Source organism: Eublepharis macularius, chromosome 5 (assembly GCF_028583425.1).
Source record: "Eublepharis macularius isolate TG4126 chromosome 5, MPM_Emac_v1.0, whole genome shotgun sequence".
NCBI lineage: Eukaryota > Metazoa > Chordata > Lepidosauria > Squamata > Eublepharidae > Eublepharis > Eublepharis macularius.
Window position 1 is genome coordinate 14,353,518 of NC_072794.1, and position 16,173 is coordinate 14,369,690.

Consider the following 16,173-nt stretch of genomic DNA (forward strand, 5'->3'; position numbering starts at 1 on the left):
TCAAAATACTTAGAGAAGCTATTAGAAAGCGAACCTTGGTTTGGTTTGCAACACCCTTATGTTGCATAGTGAATAAATTTCTAGTTCATTCCTGCTGAAAACAATAGGCATTGTGGAACTATTCTCCTTCTCTTAATGATCATTCCAAATTTGGAGGGGGAGGGGCTCAGCAAGAGATTGTCCTGCCGGCCCACTCCCACTGTATCCATGACTAGGATTGCCAAACCATGCCTGGCAACAGATGAGAGTTTCGGGGGTAAGAATGGGAGGTCTGATGTTGTACGCGTGGCTATGTCACTCCTGGGAAGAACCAGAAGTGATATGGGGTAGGCTCTAGGAATCACTAGAAACTCTATGGTTTTATCATATGGTTTTACCATAGAGTTTCTGGCAATTTCTAGAACGACTCTATATCACTTCTGGTTTGCCCTGAAAGTGATGTCGTGGTGAACATGATGCCAGTGGTTAAAAAGAGTTTCTTCTGCCACCACTTGGACCAGTGAGAGGCAATGACAGTCCTAGCGGGAGGTTTCCTGCTGTCACGGAAATATGGATTAGAGCACATTATATTTAGCAATGCACATGTATTCTAGTGAACGTTGTATGAACTTTACTGTAATTGTGTTATACCATGTTGTATAACTACACAGGTGCTTTTTCATCTTTGACAGCCAATTAAAAATAGTGGACAGATCAGTATCAGATAAATGTTCTTTAATTCTTAGAACGGACCGATGACGATCCGCTCGCTTAACTTTTCCTGTCATCTTTACTGATTTATATCTCTTCTCTTGCAGCTGGACAGAGTGTCACTTTTCGGCTAGGTAGAATATCACTTGATTGAAAATATGAACAATTAATTAAATCTCAAACTGATCATAGTTTATCTATGCTGTCCCATGAAAAAGATCTTAGATTTCTGCATAAGATAACATAAAAGGTGTTAACACAGACAGCAGATCAGCGTTTTGATTGAAAGAAACGTCATGAATATCTAGGTGAGAAACTTACTTTTGTAAGGTGTGTTATGGGAACTTCAGCGCATTTCATAGTCAATGTGACTGATTTAAACTTAGATTTAATTGAAAAATGGTAGGAGACTTAATTCCTGTTGCCTTTATCTGTTCCATCTTTGTAGGTCTTATCTTAATAAGCATGTATATTTTGATAACTTGCTTTGTTAAAAAGACTAGAGTTTATTTTAATAAAAGAAATTAAGAGAAGTCTCTGTGTCTTGGTGGGGCGAGAACTGCAAGAAGAACCCTATACATTATTTTGTACGGCCAAACAGTTTCTCTAAAAGGAACGGAAGCTATTTTCAGGTCTCACTTCAAGGTCTGAATGCTGCTCAGAATATAAGATAAAATCTTTAATCCGAACAGTCGGAAGCCTTAATGAGACGTAGATAAGCATTCTGTTACACTGCCATATCAGGACTCCTAGTAGCCCTGTCTATGGTACACAGAAAGAAAGCAGGTAATTGTGGCTGCAGCTCTGGGACAAAGCGGCAGCTACTGCGATCACTGCTGGTGCAGAGAGTACTGAGCCTTCCAAAGACTGCTGGCCCTCTAGCAACCGCCCAAAGAAGCGTACCCCGATGCCAGCCCCTCCCCTCTAGTTTTCTCCATCCCCTCCCTCTACAGCCTCTAGTTTGAAAGTTTGAGGCGGTCTCCTTGTGGTTTTTCTGTAAAGCATCATGCACACAGATCACAAATCATATCCACACCTGGAACCTGTGCAGCTGTTCTACCTGGTGTAAGAGGGAGGGGGGGACCCTTTCTCTCCCCTCTCCAAAATTCTGCGTCCAGGATTGTCGTTACTAAACTCCATGGGATACAGGTACAGTGAGAAGCAGGATCTGGTGAGATTGCCCCTCTTTTCTTTTGCACCAAGAGAACAATGGCTTGCATCCATCCCCATAATTGTAAATTAATTATTTCTTCTTTCTGTCGGGAACCGCTGAGACACGGGGCCGCAGAATGAACAGGAATCAGGTTCGGTTCCCACTTCTACCATGAATTTTGTCAGCCCCAGTCATTTCATCTGTGACATGTGGTTAACAAGGATATTTGAAACTCTTTGAGCACTGAAAGCACAAGATTATTATTAATAACTCCCCGTCTTGTACAACTTCCTTATCTCCCGACACTGCAAGGTTCCGATTTCCTGCATCACCAGCTGCTGCCATCAGGGGGAAACAGTGAGCATCATGAGGTTAGAAGGTGGGCAGAGCCCGTGTGGTGAAGCAGTTAGAGTTGGACCAGGATTGCAGAAACCTGAGTTCAAATCCTACTTGGCCACGAAGCTCAATGGATGACAGTGGGTCAGTGATCATATCCCAGACTAAGCTCCCATGAAGCGTTGTGAAAATAAAAGAGGGTTATTCGGAGGAACAGTCTGCAAATCACTTAAATGTGGCCACAGTTTCCAAATTTATCACTGAGATTAACTACGATCCTCTGTTGACTCTTTCATCAGGTCCAGCAGAGAATCTGAACATTAAGTTCCCCCCCCAGTCTTTATTGCAATAAAGCTAAGCCTATGAATGCCCAGGCACATCAGAAACCCCCAAAGTCAGAGGGAGGGCCAAATAAAATTGGGGAAGGGGGGAACTTGAGAGGCTTTGCATATGCAGAAATTCCACGGCTGAAGAGGTAATCCTGACCATGCCGCAGAGCCCAGTTTGCAGAATGGGTGGAATTTATTCAAGTTGCAAAGCCCCCCTTTTCTTGGAGCAAAATCAGAATGACTTGGGGTTATTATTTCTTTTAAAAATCCCGAAGTGATGCCAGAGTACACAAAGCAAACAAGACCGGAATGCCATCCCGGGCACCCCCCTCTCTTGGCAGCAGCGCACTGGGGCCTTATCCCCCACTTACCTCGTGCTTTCCTTTCATTCGGCAGATGTTGATATCATGCTGATTTGACCTCCACGTCAGCTTCTGCACGAAAACCAGGCAATAAAAGATGAGTCAAGGAGAACCAAGCATTGAACGTACAGCCTTGAAAACCACACAGCCAATTATTCTATCATTCCAGCGAGAGTTGGATGACTATTACTCGTTCTATCAGGTTCTATAGCTTTGAATTCCAGTCGCTCTCCTTCCAATGACCCCCTCCCAAGTCCTGGGGACTTCGTACGGCTGTGCCCACGATGCGTATTTTGGCACATGTTTTCTATGCCTTCGAGACACGCGGCGACCTGGGCTTTATGGCTACGTTGCCAAAGGTATATCCAATGTGTATGGTTGCTCCCCCCACAGGAGACTCTTGTGAACCTGGTGCGGCTGAGTGCAGAATGTACATTTAGATGTGCATGTTTAATACATCTTTGATACATGTGGCAATCCACATTTTCGTGGCATCTCCAAAAGGATAATCCCTATCCAAACACATGTCGATATGTTTACCCTTCCAGCCCTCCTCCCCAGGACACATTAATGCACAGTGGGCCAAATAACCATAATTTGAATAGAACAGCATAGAGGATTCCCATGGAAAGAATTTGGCTATCCGTTCTGTCTTTCCAAGATTGGGGACCGTTCCAGCATGTGCACGTTTGGTACCTTGGGTTGGATCCTACCAGATTTCCCACGGATATAAAACGGAGATAACTCCCCTAAAGGAGAGAGTGGGGCCTGCATGGCTGCAGCAAGGGGACAAATAAGCTCCCTTCCCTCTCTTGCATCTGCAGATAAGCTTGCAGGATCCAAGTCAGGGAGGTCTTGCCTCCTACTTAGGAGTAAAGGCATCCCATTCATAATTTGGCAATGGTGAGGCTGATTTCTGCATCCATCAGATTTCCCCTGTTCCTTTCCACCAAACTTCCACTTGTTCATACCCCAATTCCATGACTCTCCCTGATCAACCTGAGACTCTCCAAAATTCATTTCGGGTTTGGCACACGTGCAGTTAGCTGCTGTCAACCGACACCCATCGTCAACTTTTCTCTCTTCTTCTTGATTAGCGATGCCCACCAGCCGGCATGCACAGTGCTGATTTCTAGGTACATTTTAAACAGCCTCCCCCATCAGTAGAGACTGGAACCCTCAATAGAAAAGCAGTGCGGTGTAGTGGTTAGAGCGCTGATTAGGGAAATTAGGCTCGACTTCTTATTCAGGCTGGGTGACCTTGAGCCAATCACTGAGCTACCTCACAGGGCTGCTGAAGGAAAGATCGCCACCTGCACTTTGTAAAATGTGAGTTTGTCCCACCGAACAACATGTGTACAATGGCAGGGGCAGGCTCTGGGACAGGGGGTGCGCCATCTGCGGCGCTCAAGACTCACCTGATGGTAGCGCATCTCTCCAGCTGTGGAAGTCTCCAGGCTTATACGATACAAGTTATCCCTGGGGGGGTAATAAGAAAGGTGAAAATAAAAACAAAATTTAGAGTGATATTGAGCGGGAGAGGAAGATGGGAACAGCTTCCTTTCCTGATTACCAAGCCAAGGGTGGGCTGCTTTTATTCGTGCGTGCTCTGGTTTTGTACTCAGATCCCCGCCGTCCGCTGATGGCTTTTAAATTGGCAACGCAAGAGTGCCGACTCAGAATCTCTGAACAGTTCTGGCATGACTCATCAGAACTCGAAGCTGCTCTCTCGTGCAAAACGTCAGAAGCGTCTCGAGCCGAAGCCGCCAACAGCAACTGCCATCCAAAATTGGACAGCAGTCCAACCAGGGACCATGCCCTACCTTCTCTGTTCCCCCACAGTTCTAGGGCAAAAGAACACCAGAACCAGAAGGGATCAGCCCCAAGTTCCATTTAAGTCTCGCATCCTGATACCAGCAGATGCTTTTAGGAAGTCCCCAAGCAAGACCAAAAGGAGAAAAAAAAAAACCCTCTGCTCTTCCTCATCTACCACATTGGATCACCAGAGGTAGACTGCCTCTGAACGCAGAGGTTCCATTTAGCTATAGCCCCTCAGAGGTTTTTTAACTGATGGATTGACTAAAATGTTCAGAGACTGCCTTTCTCCAAAGATTCATAAGAAATGCCAAGCGCTGCAAGAAACAAAGCACGTGCATGAACGTGCATGCATGCACATGTGCATACACACACACACAACAATTCCTCCAAAAATAGGTCTAAAATGACACACACTATTCAGCCTTACTGGTATCCTTAACCCATCCTCATAGAATAATCACTTCCACTCTGAAATAGAGAAAGCCTTGCACGCCAAAGGTGCCTCTAGATCTCTGGCAAACCCATCTTTGCGATGTGTGCATGGATCTATGGAAGTGGAAGCAACTGGCAACCAGAGAAGCCCAATTTGTACATGGCTTTATACATGAATCAGATGTTTGGGTCTTGGGTTGTGGAGGGCTTTATAGGCAGGAAAATAGCACCTTTAACTGAGCCTAGAAGCACACACAACCAAATGGGAGAGCCAGTTTGGTGTAGTGGCTAAGAGCAGCAGGACTCTAATCTGGAGAGCCAGGTTTGATTCCTCACTCCTCTGCTTGAAGCCAGCTGGGTGACCTTGGGCCAGTCACAGCTTCTGGGAGCTCTCTCAGCCCCACCCACCTCACAGGGGGATTGTTGTGGAGATTGTAAGTGGGTATTCTTTCTGAGTGGGTCTTTCTGAGTGGGTATTAAGTTGTCCTGAAGGGCAGTATACAAATCGAATGTTGTTGTTGTTATTATTATTATTTCAAAATTGTTCCAAAACAGGCATTGTACGTTCAAAGTGATTTGCCCCAATCAAAAGACGGACTCCAAGTTGTCTTTAAGGGCACCCCCCCCACACACACACACGCAGAGGCACAATATGAATTTATCTAACCTTTCTAAGAACATAAAAGCCCCGCTGGATCATACCCTTGGGCTATCCAGTCTGGCACCCCATTTGACATACAGACCAACCAGGCAGCTTCAGGTGGGCAGTGATGCTGGCCTGCAGTTACAGAGCATGACCTTAAAGACCACCTTAAAGACCGACAAGATTTTCAGGGTATGTTATATATGTGAAACTATACCTTAAAGGCCAGGGATGTAACGGGATGTTACATTTTCAATAGCCCTCGTCATTTTTAATTTTTTCACTGTAATCTTTGTAATTTTGCTTCCCTCTCCTTTTTTCCTTTATGTACCCCTTTAACTGGTTAAAAAAAAATAATTAAAAAAAAAGAGTCAAGCTCCCTTCATCAGATACAAGCGTATCTGGTGAAGTGCATCTGACTCTCGAAAGCTCGCATCCTGGAAATCTTGTTGGCCTTCAAGGTGCTACTGGACTGAAATCTTGCTCAGACCTACCAGGAGCTTGGAGGTTTGCTGCCTGTGGACATGAAGGTTCCATTTCTCTACCATATCCAACACTTGTTGGAGGACTCTGTAAGAGGAACCTACCTGGATCGGACCAAAGGCCCACCTAGTTTCCACGGTGGGCAACCAGATTCACCTCACAAGCTCCAAGGCCCACAAGCAGAACATGGAGGCAAAAGCTTCCTTTTGCTGTCTCCCAGAAAAATGATATCCAAAAGACAGACAGCCTCTGACCATGGAGGTTCCACCTATCCTGGCTAATAGCCATCGAGGGACTGCTCCTCCTCAAGGAAGTTATATAACCTTTATCAGGGCTTTTTTTCTGGGAAAAGAGGTGGTGGAACTCAGTGGGTTGCCCTCGGAGAAAATGGCCACATGGCTGGTGGCCCCGCCCCCTGATCTCCAGACAGAGAGGAGTAAACTCCAGACAGAGAGGAGTAAACTCCCCTCTGTCAGGAGATCAGGGGGCGGGGCCATGAGCCATGTGACCATTTTCAAGAGGTTCCGGAATGCCGTTCCACAGTGTTCCAGCTGAAAAAAAGCCCTGACCTTTATAAGGAGCATAACAAGAATCCTGCTGCATCAGACCCAAAGGTCCAGTGACTCCAACATCCTGTTTCCACGCGTGGCTAGCCGGATATTTGCAGAAGCCCACAACAACAACAGAACAACAACTCCACTTATATACCGCTCTTCTAGACAGATTAGCACCTCACCCAGAATGGTGAACAAGTTAGTGTTATCACTGTTCCCATGATACAGCTGGGGAGCTGGGCTGAGAGGAGTGGCTTACCCAAGGCCACCCACTGAGCTCATGGCAGTAGTGGGATTCGAACCAGTAGAGTGCTGATTCGCAGCCAAACTACTTAACCACTGTGCTACAGCAGAAGGCCCCAGCCCTCACCTGTTCTTTTAACCCAAGATCCAGTACTCAGATTAATTGCTGTTTTACATGGTGGTTCATCCGTCCTGGCTAACAGCTGTTTAGAGAAACATATACCCTGTCAATCAGACCAAGGCTCCCTCTAGTCCAACTAGCTTCCTGTTTCTCACCAGAGGCTTCTCAGATGTCAAGTCTTTCACCAAGATTCTCTTTTGCAAAACACTTTCCCACCCGGGGTTCAGATACAGTCTATCTCCAAACGGCATTCTATCCATTTGGTATGTTTTGTATCCCATCCTTCTTGCATCCTGTTTCACACAGCAGCCAGCCTGACATAGCCAAAGATTTGGGCATCATTCACAGGACAAAAAAGACCCTGGTACAACCTGCAAAGTCATACCTAAGAATAATAATCAGTGTGCATGACAGCCAATAACCGTGCACATGACGGCACATTGAATGAGAAGACGTATTGAATGAGAAGATGTAAGTCTCTGCCCCGAGGGCCTTGCATTCTAGACAGGGGGGTGGGGACAAGGGAGACAACCAAGGGGAGGGAGGGTAGTGTACGTGAGAGGAGGAATCCACACTCATTCCAGTTTTACTTGCCCAGGGTTTGGCTCCTGGGCTGCCACAAAGGAAGGAGAAGGCTGAGCACACAAACACACCCATCTCCAGATGCTTCCATAGTACAAGACAGGCCTGCGTCGATCATCCCAACTGGCACCAAGCGGAGTCCAATGGTCAGAATGAAGGCCTTCTTCCCTCAAAGGAGAATAAAATTGCAGAACTCATGGCCACATGGTGTAGCAATGGCCACTTTAGTTGGCTTTAAAAGGAGTTCAGAACATTTCGTGGAGGAGGGGTGTGTGTGTCTATCTTTTTTTTTTTTTGTAAAATTTTTATTGGGTTAGAACATTAATATTTTTACATTACATTGCATTCAATTATCCCCTAATTTTTCGTTTCTAACCCCCTCCCTTTCCCCCCCTTTTGTTGACTTCCAACAGCTTTCCCACCCTCTGTCCCTTTTCCCTTACTTCTATTAATTTCCTCTATCTAAAACAAATATATATTCTCCATTATATTAAGCAGTACATCTTTACCTCTTTTACTTACTATACATCCAAACTATACTTCTTTAGATAAACAATTTATCCCATTTTCCAGTTTTGAATATTTCTATATATCATAAACCATAAAAATTTCCCACATTTAAATCAAACAATTTGATTTGTTCTCTCTATATTAATCATTTCTTCTTTTTATAGTATTTCTATATAACTCATCACATAGTCAGTCATTTTAACTCTTCTATACATTCAGTTTGGTGCATATAAGTCTTATCAAGTAAAAAAAAATATTGTTAATTACTCAATCCTCATGTTTAAACCGTTAATTATTCTCTATCAATATTCTATCAATTAACCTTTACATATCTATATATATCTCAATCAATTAATTAATCTAACTGCTTATAAATTCACATTTCTCTTCCTCCCCCGGTAAAGTCACCCCTCTCTTTTATACTTTTATTGTACTTCAGTAGTTCTCAAACTGCCACAGTTTTCCTCCCACCTCCCACTTCTTCTCCAGATATTGTTTCAGCTTCTCCCAGTCTGTGTTAAACTGCCCTGAGTCCAGATCTCTCAGTTTTCTTGTCATCTTGTCCATTTCAGCCATATACAGCAATTTGTAGATCCAATCTTCAATAGTTGGCACTTCTTGTACTTTCCATTTCTGCGCATACAAAAGTCTAGCTGCTGCAGTCATATAAAATATCAACGTCCTATGGTGGGCTGGGATTCCCTCCATTCCCAAGTTTAGCAGCAGGAGTTCTGGGTTCTTATTTATTTGAAACTGTAAAATTTCACTCATTTCTCTTATTATTTCCCCCCAGAACTGCCTATCTACCTCACACGACCACCACATATGATAGAGGGAGCCCTCATGCTTTCTACATTTCCAGCATTTATTAGAAGTGTTCAAGTTTCCTAGCGCAATCTTCTTTGGTGTCATGTACCAACGATAAATCATTTTGAAAATGTTCTCTTTAATATTAATACATGTCGTTGTCTTCATTGTAGTTTTCCACAAGTATTCCCATGCCTCCATTGTTATTTCTTTATTAAAATTTATAGCCCATTTCACCATTTGTGTTTTAACTGTCTCATCCTCGGTATACCATTTCAACAGTACTTGGTATACCTTGGATATTCTTTTCTTGTCCTCTTTAAAAAGGGTCTGCTCTAGTTCCGAATTCTCTGTTCGTATACCTCCCTTTACAGAGTCCGAGTTATACAAATCTCTGATCTGTCTATACTGGAACCAATCGTAGTTCGGTGATAATTCCTCTTGCGTCTTTATTCTAAGTTTAGACACTTCAGTTTTAGTTATTTCTTTGTACGTTAAACATTGTTGTTCATTATCAACAGCTCTCGGATCTATCACCTCGTATGGAACCACCCACAAAGGGGTTCCTTCTTGTAGGTAAATTCTGTACTTCTTCCAGATTGTATATAAACTTCTCCTTACAAAATGATGCAGGAACATCGAGTTGACCTTTACTTTGTCATGCCATAGGTATGCGTGCCATCCAAAAATTTTTTTATATCCCTCTAGGGCTAATAGTTTCTTATTCTTTAATGTCATCCACTCTTTTAACCAAACTAGGCAGATTGCATCATGGTAAAGTCTCAGGTTGGGCAGTTGCATTCCGCCTCTTTCCTTTGCATCTTGTAGAACTTTTACTTTCACTCGAGGCTTCTTGCCTGCCCAAACAAAATCTGATATTTTCCTCTGCCATTTTTCAAATTGTTTAGAGTCTCTGATGATTGGTATTGTCTGTAGCAAAAACATTACTCTTGGTAACACATTCATCTTAACTGCTGCAATCCTGCCCAACCATGACAAATTCAGTCTATTCCATTTGATCAAGTCTCTCTCTATCTGAGTCCATAATTTTTCATAATTATTCTTGAACAAATCTATATTTTTTGCAGTCAGCTCAACTCCCAAATATTTCACCTTACTAGTTACTTCACAGTCCGTTGTTTCCATTAACAATTGTTGTTTCTGCTTAGTCATGTTTTTACATAATATCTTTGACTTCTTTTTGTTAATGAAGAAACCTGCCAAGTCACCAAACTCCTTGATCTTGTCTATCACTTTTGGCATGTTCTCCAATGGATCTTCTACAATTAACATTATGTCATCTGCAAATGCTCTAACCTTGTATGAATAGTCCTTTATTTTTATTCCTCGTATTTCCTCGTCTTGTCGTATTTGTATCATCAGAATCTCCAATACTAAAATGAACAACAATGGAGATAACGGGCAACCTTGTCTTGTTCCTTTACTAATCGTCAATTTCTTGGTCAGTTCATCATTCACTACAATTGCTGCAGTCTGGTCTCTATAAATTTCTTTAATTGCTCTGATGAATCTTTCTCCCAATTGTAGCTTTTCCATAGTGGCAAACAAAAAATCCCAGTTTAAATTGTCAAACGCTTTTTCAGCGTCTACAAAGAAGAAACCAACCTCTTTGTCACAACGCTTGTCATAATATTCAATAGCATTGATCACTGTCCTTAAATTGTCTCTTATTTGTCTGTCTGGCAAAAAGCCTGCTTGTTCCTCCTCTATGACTTCCGAGAGCCACCCCTTCAGTCTCTCCGCCAATATCTTCGTAAAAATTTTATAATCATTGTTAAGTAGTGATATAGGTCTGTAATTTTTCACGTTAGTCAGATCTTGGCCCTCTTTTGGGATCAATGATATATTCGCTTCGCTCCAAGTGTCTGGAATTCTTTGATCCCTAAAAACTCCGTTCATCACCTCTTTTAGGAATGGTACCAGTTCGTTGGCCATTGTCTTATAAAATTTAGCCGTAAGTCCATCTGGCCCTGGCGCCTTTCCTAGATTTGCGGATTGTATTGCCTTACTTATTTCCTCATCAGTTACTTCACTATTCAACTTATTTCTCCAAGCTTCCGAGATCTCTGGAAGTTTGGTTTTCTCCAAATATGATGCTATTGATTCTTTGGTTACTTCTTTTTTATTATACAGCTTAGCATAAAATTTATAAAAGGCTCTACTAATGGTAGTCTGCTCCAGGTACGTTTTATTTTCTTCACAGATTTTATTTATTATTTTCTTTTCCCTTTTCTTCTTCAATTGCCATGCCAAATATTTCCCAGGTTTATTAGCACCCTCAAAAGCTTTTTGATTCAGTCTTTTAAGGTTCCACTCCAATTCTTTATTACTCATTGCTGTTAACTGTTCTTGAAGAATTTTAATTTCCTGATGTATTTTCTTTTTCCCTGGTCTCTTTTTTAACTGTATTTCTTTGGCCTTTATTTTCTCCTCAATCTCTTGTCTTTTCTCCTCTTTCTTTTTCCTTGCTCTGCCATTTAAGTCCATTAGTATGCCCCTTACAACCGCCTTGTACGCGTCCCAAACTTTACTGGTTGGTACTTCTTTATTCACGTTATATTGTATAAAAAACTTTGTCTCTCTTCTCGGGTGTGTGTGTCTATCAATGGCTATCAGCCTTGACGTCTATGGAACCTCCACGATCAGAGGCAGTATATCTGTGAATACCAGATCTGGGGGAGGAGTAATGACATGAGAAGGACTGGGCCTCCATGACCTGGTTGGCTGCTGTGTGAAACAGGATACCAGACTAGAGGTCCCTTGGTCTGATGCAGAACTTACCTAAGGGACCGCCTCTCCCCATATGTGCCCCAGAGAACGCTCCGATCAGCTGGAAAACATGTTGGTGGTCCCTGGCCCCAGGGAGGCTCGGTTGGCCTCAACCAGGGCCAGGGCCTTTTCGGTCCTGGCCCCAACCTGGTGGAACTCTCTGTCTGAGGGCACCTGGGCCCGTCAGGATCTTCTATCATTTTGGCGGGCCTGTAAGATGTTCCAGCACGAGATCCTCACTGAGCCTCCCACCAGCCTCCCACTAAGTGTGGGGTTACACAGTGTCCACCGGCCGGCTGCCTAACATATGAGTACAGCACGGGGCTATGTAGTGCCCATTCATTTGCTGACCCACATATGGGCTGCAGTACATTATCTGTCCGCTTCCCTCCCCCTGTATGTTGAGGGGCAGGAATCTGGAATTGACCCCATCTTGGGACAGTTACCTGTTTATTGATTTTATGATGAACTGTTGTTTTATGAATTGTTTTAATATTTGTATTATATTTTTATAACTGCTGTACCTCGCCCTGAGCCCGCTTGCGGGAAGGGCGAGTTAGAAATGTAAATAATAACAATAACAACAACAACAACAATAATAATACATATGCTCTTAGGACTGCTTGGTTGAAGGTTGGAGGATTTTCTCCTCCTCAACAAGCATCACATACAGTGTGTTCCAAGTGGGGTTGCCAGGTCCAGGTTTGGGAAATTCCTGGAGATTTGGGGGGGTGGAGCATGGAGAGGGCAGGTTTTGTGGAGGGGTGAGGCCTCAGAATGGTATAATGCCAAAGAGTCCACCCTCCAAAGCAGCCATTTTCTCCAGGGGAACTGATCTCTATCACTTGGAGATTAGTTGTAATTCCGGGAGATCTCCAGCCACCACCTGGAGGCTGGCAACCCAAGTTCCAAGGCAGGCTGTTAAAAGTTTGTTTCCTAAGTGCCGCTGGAGCAGAACAATAACGATTCATGGAAGGAAGCTGGAAATGGGTTGTTTACATTCCGCGAGAGCAGATCCATCTTACAATTATCATTTGGAGTTTTATTCATCATAATTAAAGTGAGGGAAAGTTGGACCATCAGAGGATATTCTGTTGCCAACAGGCGCAGAACGACGGCTCCTTTATTGGGACCACCCTTAATAAAAGTCACCAAAGGAGCGTGCAGATTTTTCAGTCACACTGCTCTGTCCTTCAAAGTCAAAAAACAATTGAAGTGGGGAGTGAGAAAAGGACGTTTGGAAGGGCACAATGAAAGCCCTGTCTGAGATTTGTAACAAATGAAGGGCAGGAGATTTTACATAGACTTCATTTGGTTAGAGAGGCAAAGGGCTCAGGCTGCAGCCAGGCACGCTGGGAAAAGGAAGCCGCATAACGAAGCCCGCAGTGATTCCAATCTAACTCTGCATTCTGTAAGGCTTTGTGTTTGTATTTGTTTTAACTCCTCGTGAGCTGGGGTGGTGCTATGCCCCCGTGCTGCTGCCATCTGTGGCTTCTGTACCATTAAAAAGACTTCCGAGGTTTCTCTGAACAACTGTGGCTGAATAGAGCCTCTATGTTCAGAAACAGTGTTCTGAATATTACACACGCTGGCGACAGGCCACCAGTTGTCTTCACGCTTTTGGGCTTCCTAAAAGCATCTTGCCAGCCAGTATCAGAAACAGGATATTGGTCAAGATGGAATTTTGGCCTGATCCAGATCAGACTTAGAGATGTCAGCTTCTTTAAGCTCACTTAGCTATGGTAACTAAATGGAGCCTCCATGTTCAGGAGGAGTATACTAGCAATAGCAGGGAAAAAAGAGTGGGAGGTATTTTGCTTTTGTGCTTTATTTGGGAGCATCCACAAAACACTGAATTCACTAGGTCTTTGGGCCTGATCCAGCGGGCCTCTCCTTATGCTCATGCTTACCAAATGGTACATCTGAAGCTAGGACAGATAGTTTAGCAGCCTGGGCTTTGGGGACAGTGGTGGACTGGAAGGGTGTTGTCTTTTTCAAGTTTCCACTTGTCGTCTGCCACTTCTAGAAGTGATGGTGCTCATTTCAAGGTATTGGTTATCACTTACAAAGCTCTTCACAGTCTTGGTCCAGCATACCTACGAGACCGCCTCCCCGCTATGTTCCTCCATGGCAGCTTTGCTCTTCCGGACTGGGTCTCCTGCAGGTGCCACCCTGCACATGGGCAAAATCAACAGCAACCCGTACACGGGCTTTCTCTGTGGTGGCCCCTACCCTGTGGAACGGCCTGTCTGAGGAGGTCAGGAGAGCCCCCACTCTCTTAGCTTTCCGCAAACGATGCAAAACCAAATTATTCAAAAAGGCTTTTTACTCAGATGGGAGGGCTGTATAGTAGGGGATCTCAGATGCTCGGCTAATGAGTTAGGAACCATACACTTTGCCACTACGTTGCAATGAATTCCTGCCAATACTCTATGTCTTTGTGAACTTATATCTATTTACTCTATGGCGTTGTTCAGGGAAACGCTCCTGATACTGACCGTACTAATCTCACACGGTGTAATCTGCCTTGAGTCTCAATGAGAAAGACGGAATATAAATGACATAAATAAAGAAAATAAAGAAAAAGGCCTTGTCTACTTACAGGAATTCTTGCCATAGAGTTCTGGTAATTCCTAGAGCTACCCAGAAGTAACAACGGGTAGCTCTAGGAAACACTCTATGGTCAAGCCAGACGTTCTTACCATAGTTTCCAGGCAGCTGTAGGAATCGTCAAAACTCTATGAGAAGAACTTCCTATAAGTAGCCAAGGCCTAATTTTTCTCATGGGATGCTGTCCTCCCCCCACCAGCTACCAGGCACATCCCGGCAAACCTTGTTCTTTTTAAAGGTGCGATACACTTCCAGTGACATCATCAATTCTGGGGAACAACAAAACCTGCATTTAAAAAGATCACCCATGAACCTGATCCTAGCTGAGCTCAAAATTACCTATTTTTTAAAAAATGACAGCCCAATTCAGAATCAAGCCCAGGACAGGTGGCAGAAATGAGTAGAGCTCCTGCTTTGGCCTTTGACAGTAGCCTCGTGGGCACCAAGACTCCTGGGAAATGTAGTTTTCTAGGGCTTCAAGGTCCCTATTCCGGGCTCCTTGTGTTTCCAGCATCGTCATCAGGAATGCAAGCAGGAGCTCAAAATAAGCCTGAGCTAATTTGGGCGCTATCCAAAATGAGCTTAAGTAGCTTATTTTAAGCGAGCCCATTTGCTTTAATATATTGATTTAGTCATTTAAAGTTATTTTGGAATGGCCAAGTGCCCATGGCACTTGAGGAGCTTTCACTTGAAAACATATTTTTTCCTTTCCAAAACTGAGTCTATACAAATAAATTATTCTTTAGGTACCTAGCAAAAGCGGGCAGCGGACATCACCAATAGGCTAGCACCCGGAACATCACCTCTATTCCAACCTTGGATATAGCGTCAACATTTTTTTTGCTTTTGCAAAGAAAGATAATAAGATGGGTGAATTTTGGAAAGATTTTGTGATGGTTTAGGAAATTAACAAACAAAGAAGATTGGCAGGCAGCCTGCAGCCCTGACAGCTATGATAAAATATAGCAGATGACCCACGGTGGCCAACTTTGGGTTGGGAAAATCCTGGGGATTTGAGGAGTGAGGAGGGGAGAGAACTCAGTGGGGTATAATGCCATAGAGTCCGCCCTCGGAGGCTCTGCCCCTGCTGTTTTCTCCAGGGAACTGTTGTCTGGAAATGAGATCTCCAGGTCCCACCTGGAGGCTGGCAACTGTACCCAGCAATCATCTCAACAGACAAACATTTCAAACATAGAAGGAAAAAACATGCTCAGATTTTGAAAACTGCTTGGAAACAGTGTGGTATAGTGGTTACAGTATGGGCCTGGGAGACAGGTCCAAATCCTTATTCTGTCACGGAGGCGAGCTGTGGGTGGCCTCAGCCAGCCACACTCTCTCAGCCTAACCTACCTCACAAGGTTGTTGTGTGGATAAAATGGAGGAGAGGAGAATGATGTGAGCTGCTTTGAATTCAGCACTGGGGAGAAAAGTGAGTTATAAATGAAGTAAATAACAATAGAATAGATAATACAGCCGCCTGAAGTGTTCTGTCTGTTCCAACCCTATGTTTATTTAACAGTGTTTTTCTGTGAAGCGCTGCCTTTCTGCCACCCATTCAGCTCTAAAACAAGGCGTTGAAAATAGATCCCAGACCAGCCCTGGAGGACTATTACTAAAGTTAAGAACCGTCTTGGGCATTTCTTGTAGAAATGTGCATTAGTTTCTAAACTAATGAAAAAAAATCCATTTGCTATTTTCATTGGGATAATG

The 16,173-nt window shown here is 43.7% G+C and overlaps 1 protein-coding gene across 1 annotated transcript in view; it reads right to left on the bottom strand.

Moving 5' to 3' along the window:
- The window catches only part of SEMA6B (semaphorin 6B), a 176,022-nt gene that overhangs the window by 34,465 nt on the left and 125,384 nt on the right, over nucleotides 1–16,173 (bottom strand). The window contains exons 4-5 of the mRNA XM_054980607.1: nucleotides 4,289–4,349; nucleotides 2,880–2,942 (exon numbers count right to left, since the gene is read on the bottom strand). Of these exons, the coding sequence (XP_054836582.1) occupies nucleotides 2,880–2,942; nucleotides 4,289–4,349 (124 nt within the window). The remainder of the gene's footprint in view (nucleotides 1–2,879; nucleotides 2,943–4,288; nucleotides 4,350–16,173) is intronic.